Source organism: Scylla paramamosain, chromosome 4 (genome assembly GCF_035594125.1).
Source record: "Scylla paramamosain isolate STU-SP2022 chromosome 4, ASM3559412v1, whole genome shotgun sequence".
Lineage (NCBI taxonomy): Eukaryota > Metazoa > Arthropoda > Malacostraca > Decapoda > Portunidae > Scylla > Scylla paramamosain.
In genome coordinates this window covers 23,957,027-23,962,026 of record NC_087154.1, presented here as the reverse complement: position 1 = coordinate 23,962,026, position 5,000 = coordinate 23,957,027, and the positions used below count along the sequence as shown (strand labels likewise).

The 5,000-nt window shown below is 42.1% G+C and overlaps 1 protein-coding gene across 2 annotated transcripts in view; it reads right to left on the bottom strand.

The window, feature by feature from the left end:
* Positions 1 to 5,000, bottom strand: part of LOC135099888 (polymerase delta-interacting protein 3-like) — a 36,924-nt gene that overhangs the window by 16,708 nt on the left and 15,216 nt on the right. For both annotated transcript variants that reach the window (XM_064002522.1, XM_064002521.1), the window contains exon 6: positions 4,008 to 4,233. In XM_064002522.1, coding sequence (XP_063858592.1) covers positions 4,008 to 4,233 — 226 coding nt within the window. The remainder of the gene's footprint in view (positions 1 to 4,007; positions 4,234 to 5,000) is intronic.

The window sequence follows — 5,000 nt, the reverse complement described above, 5'->3', positions numbered from 1 at the left end:
ACTTTGCATTCATCTCCATTACATCATCTATATATGATAAGTCTTTCTATCTATCTATATGTCAGGCTGGCAATCCCACGTGATGAACCAGACAAAGCAACACACGTTCATACAAGGAGGAGGCAGTAGACACCTGCCGAAACGATAATTACTCCCAGTGAGGTCTAAAGCACTGTTCAGGGGGTGCTGTGAACTTATCATTAAACCCAGCTGTGACCTCACTGAACGTTTCCCTTTGTGTCTCACAACACAAGAGGGCAGTCACAGCCTGCCCTCTAAAGACAACTCTCTTCCTCCACACGAAACTACAAGCACCTAATAACACACACACACCCTTCACTCAAAAATTTTAAACTCATGGCGACTCCTACACCAGCCTCGGAGTCCCCATCTGGGGAGGGGACCATAAATGTCCCCAGGTCGGACTGCCTTTCCGTCGACGACCCTAAGTGTCTTGACACCCCCCTCAACTTTTTCTTCATTAACTTTTGCAACATTCGCGGTCTAAGATCTAATTTTCAATCTGTAGAACACCACCTCTCCTCTTCTAAACCTCATCTTCTTTTCCTCACTGAAACTCAGGTGTCTGAGGCAACTGACAGTAGCCCCTTTTCTGTTCCCTCCTACTTTCTCTATCCTCATTTTCGATCTAAAGCTGGATGCTGCGTTTATGTGCACAATGACTTAACCTGCTCTCGTGCCCACGCTCTTGAATCTTCTGAGTTTTCCACCATCTGGCTATGACTACAGAGTCATTCTCATACTAAATTTATCTGTGCTGTATACCTCTCTCCTAACTCCTCTGACTATAAGAAATTCTTTGACTACTTAACTTCCAAAGTGGAGCACATTCTGACCCTCTTCCCTTTTGCAGAGATCTCCATTCTTGGAGACTTCAATGTTCACCACCAGCTTTGGCTTTCCTCTCCCTTCACTGACCATCCTGGTGAACTAGCCTACAACTTTGCTATCCTCCATGACCTAGAGCAATTGGTGCAACACCCTACTCGTATTCCTGACCGTCTTGGAGATATGCCCAACATTCTTGACCTTTTCCTGACCTCTAATCCTTCTGCTTATGCTGTCACCCTTTCTTCTCCGTTGGGCTCCTCCGATCACAATCTCATATCTTTATCTTGTCCTATCACTCCAATCCCTCCTCAGGATCCCCCTAAGCGAAGGTGCCTCTGGCGTTTTGCCTCTGCTAATTGGGGGGACCTGAGGAGGTATTTTGCTGATTTTCCTTGGAATGATTACTGCTTCCGTGTCAGAGACCCGTCTTTGTGTGCTGAGCGCATAACAGAGGTGATAGTGTCTGGCATGGAGGCGTACATTCCTCACTCTTTTTCTCGTCCTAAACCTTCTAAACCTTGGTTTAACACAGCTTGTTCTCGTGCTATACATGATAGAGAGGTGGCCCACAAAAGGTACTTAAGCCTTCCATCACCAGAATCTCATGCACTTTATATTTCTGCCCGGAACCATGCCAAGTCTGTTCTCCAACTAGCCAAAAACTCCTTCATTAACAGAAAATGTCAAAACCTTTCAAGATCTAACTCCCCTCGTGATTTCTGGCATCTAGCCAAAAATATCTCCAATAACTTTGCTTCTTCTTCTTTCCCTCCTCTACTTCAACCAGATGGCACCACTGCTATCACATCTATTTCTAAAGCTGAACTCTTAGCTCAAACCTTTGCTAAAAACTCTACCTTGGACGATTCTGGGCTTGTTCCTCCCTCTCCTCCACCCTCTGACTACTTCATGCCACGTATTAAAATTCTTCATGATGTTTTCCATGCCCTCGCTGGCCTAAACCCTCGGAAGGCTTATGGACCTGATGGGGTCCCTCCTATTGTTCTCCGAAACTGTGCCTCCGTGCTTGTACCTTGCCAAGTCAAACTCTTTCAGCTCTGTCTGTCAACATCTACCTTTCCTTCTTGCTGGAAGTTTGCCTACATTCAACCTGTTCCTAAAAAGGGTGACCGCTCTAATCCCTCAAACTACCGTCCTATTGCTTTAATTTCCTGCTTATCTAAAGTTTTTGAATCTATCCTCAACAGAAAGATTCTTAAACATCTATCACTTCACAACCTTCTATCTGATCGCCAGTATGGGTTCCGTCAAGGCCGCTCTACTGGTGATCTTCTGGCTTTCCTTACTGAGTCTTGGTCATCCTCTTTTAGAGACTTTGGTGAAACTTTTGCTGTTGCCTTGGACATATCAAAAGCCTTTCATAGAGTCTGGCACAAAGCTCTGATTTCCAAACTACCCTCCTACGGTTTCTATCCTTCTCTCTGTAACTTCATCTCAAGTTTCCTTTCTGACCGTTCTATTGCTGCTGTGGTAGACGGTCACTGTTCTTCTCCTAAATCTATTAACAGTGGTGTTCCTCAGGGTTATTCATTAATGATCTTCTAAACCAAACTTCTTGTCCAATCCACTCCTATGCTGATGATACCACCCTGCACTTTTCCACGTCTTTTCATAGACGTCCAACCCTTCAGGAGGTAAACATATCACGCAGGGAAGCCACAGAACGCCTGACTTCTGATCTTTCTAAAATTTCTGATTGGGGCAGAGCAAACTTGGTATTGTTCAATGCCTCAAAAACTCAATTCCTCCATCTATCAACTCGACACAACCTTCCAGACAACTATCCCCTATTCTTCAATGACACTCAACTGTCCCCCTCTTCTACACTGAACATCCTCGGTCTGTCCTTTACTTATAATCTGAACTGGAAACTTCACATCTCATCTCTAGCTAAAACAGCTTCTATGAAGTTAGGTGTTCTGAGACGTCTCCGCCAGTTTTTCTCACCCCCCCAGCTGCTAACTCTGTACAAGGGCCTTATCCGTCCATGTATGGAGTATGCTTCACATGTCTGGGGGGGTTCCACTCATACTGCTCTTCTAGACAGGGTGGAATCAAAAGCTTTTCGTCTCATCAACTCCTCTCCTCTAACTGACTGTCTTCAACCCCTCTCTCACCGCCGCTATGTTGCATATCTAGCTGTCTTCTACCGCTATTTTCATGCCAACTGCTCTTCTGATCTTGCTAACTGCATGCCTCCCCTCCTTCCACGGCCTCGCTGCACAAGACTTTCTTCTTTCTCTCACCCCTATTCTGTCCACCTCTCTAACACAAGAGTTAACCAGTATTCTCAATCATTCATCCCTTTCTCTGGTAAACTCTGTAAATCCCTGCCTGCTTCTGTATTTTCACCTTCCTATTACTTGAATTCCTCCAAGAGGGAGGTTTCAAGACGCTTATCCACCAATTTTTGACTACTGCTTTGACCCTTTTATGGGACTGGCATTTCAGTGGGCATTTTTTTTATTAGATTTTTGTTGCCCTTGGCCAGTATCCTTCCTACATAAAAAAAAAAAAAAATACACATATCATTCACACTCTTAGCCTTATTGCCCTCCCAGTGGAAAGGGAAATAAACATGTAAATTAATAAAATAAATAAATATACAAATAAAAATAATGATAAGGGGCAGGAAGGTTGTCACATCCTTGCTGCAGCCCCATTTATCAAACTTTTTAAAATATATTTCCACCAACAAAAACACATGAGAATATAACACATGTTGGAATGAGAGGTATTGAAGAAACCCAACCATGGGAAAGAAGACACTTTAGCTTCATGATGGTTTCACACACAAACCCTCTTAGGTGAAGGTATTTACAACCAGAGAAAGATATCTGACTGTTTTCCTTTTGTACTAAAAATATTGTTCAGACACATGATAACATGATAAGTACTATGCACTAGCAAGCCAACCCTTATATATAAGGCCATGCCCATCCCCCAAGCTTTATTATGAAGGGATTAAGTAGTGAAACAGCAAGATAACATAAATACACATTTTTCAATATCTCATAATAATAGTGGATCATCTCAGGATTTTGTTAAACATTATGATTGCTACTGATAGAATGGGAGATCATGACTCCCTTCTGAAATGTACTAATATTCATAGATGTATACAGACTACTAACCCTATAATTGTTGGAGGTGGTTATTTCAAGTCTTGTGGGACGAACCTCCTCCAAATCAGGGGATTTCCTGGGGCGATGCATCAACTGTTCTGGAGATCTGGCTCGCATCATTCCTGCAGATCGCATTCCACTCATCTCCCGGCTTGAAGAAAATGAAGTCAGACCAGTAGCTCTTGATAATGGAGCACGGGTAGTAAGCTTCACTGGCTGAGGTCTTGTTTGTACTCTGTAAAGTTTAGTGAAGCACAGTAGTACACAAGCTTAAGTGAAACTTTAGACATCTGCAGATGTTACATTAATATTTGCTGTCCCACTTAGAAGCATCTCTGAGTTCCACCCATTTCCTTATATAAATGAAAAGTACATGCTTAAAGGCACCTTTTTTTTTTAACAATAAAACATACTAGAAATTCATAAGTAAAACTGGACAATAAAGCAAGTACTTGCTTCGCTTCAGTTTCCTTGAACACTATTCCATTCTGGTGCTCAATCCACAGAAACAAGGCATTCTCCATTTTTCATAACTGCCTTTTTCCTGGCATTCTTAATCTCCCATGAAGCTCTGGCACTTATAGCAGCATGAATGTTTTCCTAATTTTTCTTGATGGTACACACTATTCTTTCATTCACAAGATAGGGCTGACCCACAACATAAGACAATCCTTCACACTTACTTTAATAATTTTTTTAATTCCTTACAGAATCACCATCTTTGCATGCTTAGGAGTAGTTCCAAGAGATGCCTTTGAGGCATGAACATCATAATGAAGTTTAATTAAAAAAATAAGGTTTTACAGACAGCAAAGCAACACAAAGAATTTAAGCTATTATGGTTATTATGCTATGAGACAGAGGAACTGTGTTGGTCATGCAACAAAATCTGCAGGGTGGTAGTCAAGTTGGCCAGCCAGTATAAAGCAATACAGTTGGTGCCAAACAAAATATGACAAAAAAACATTGTGCAATAATGGGTCAAACATCAAAGATTACATT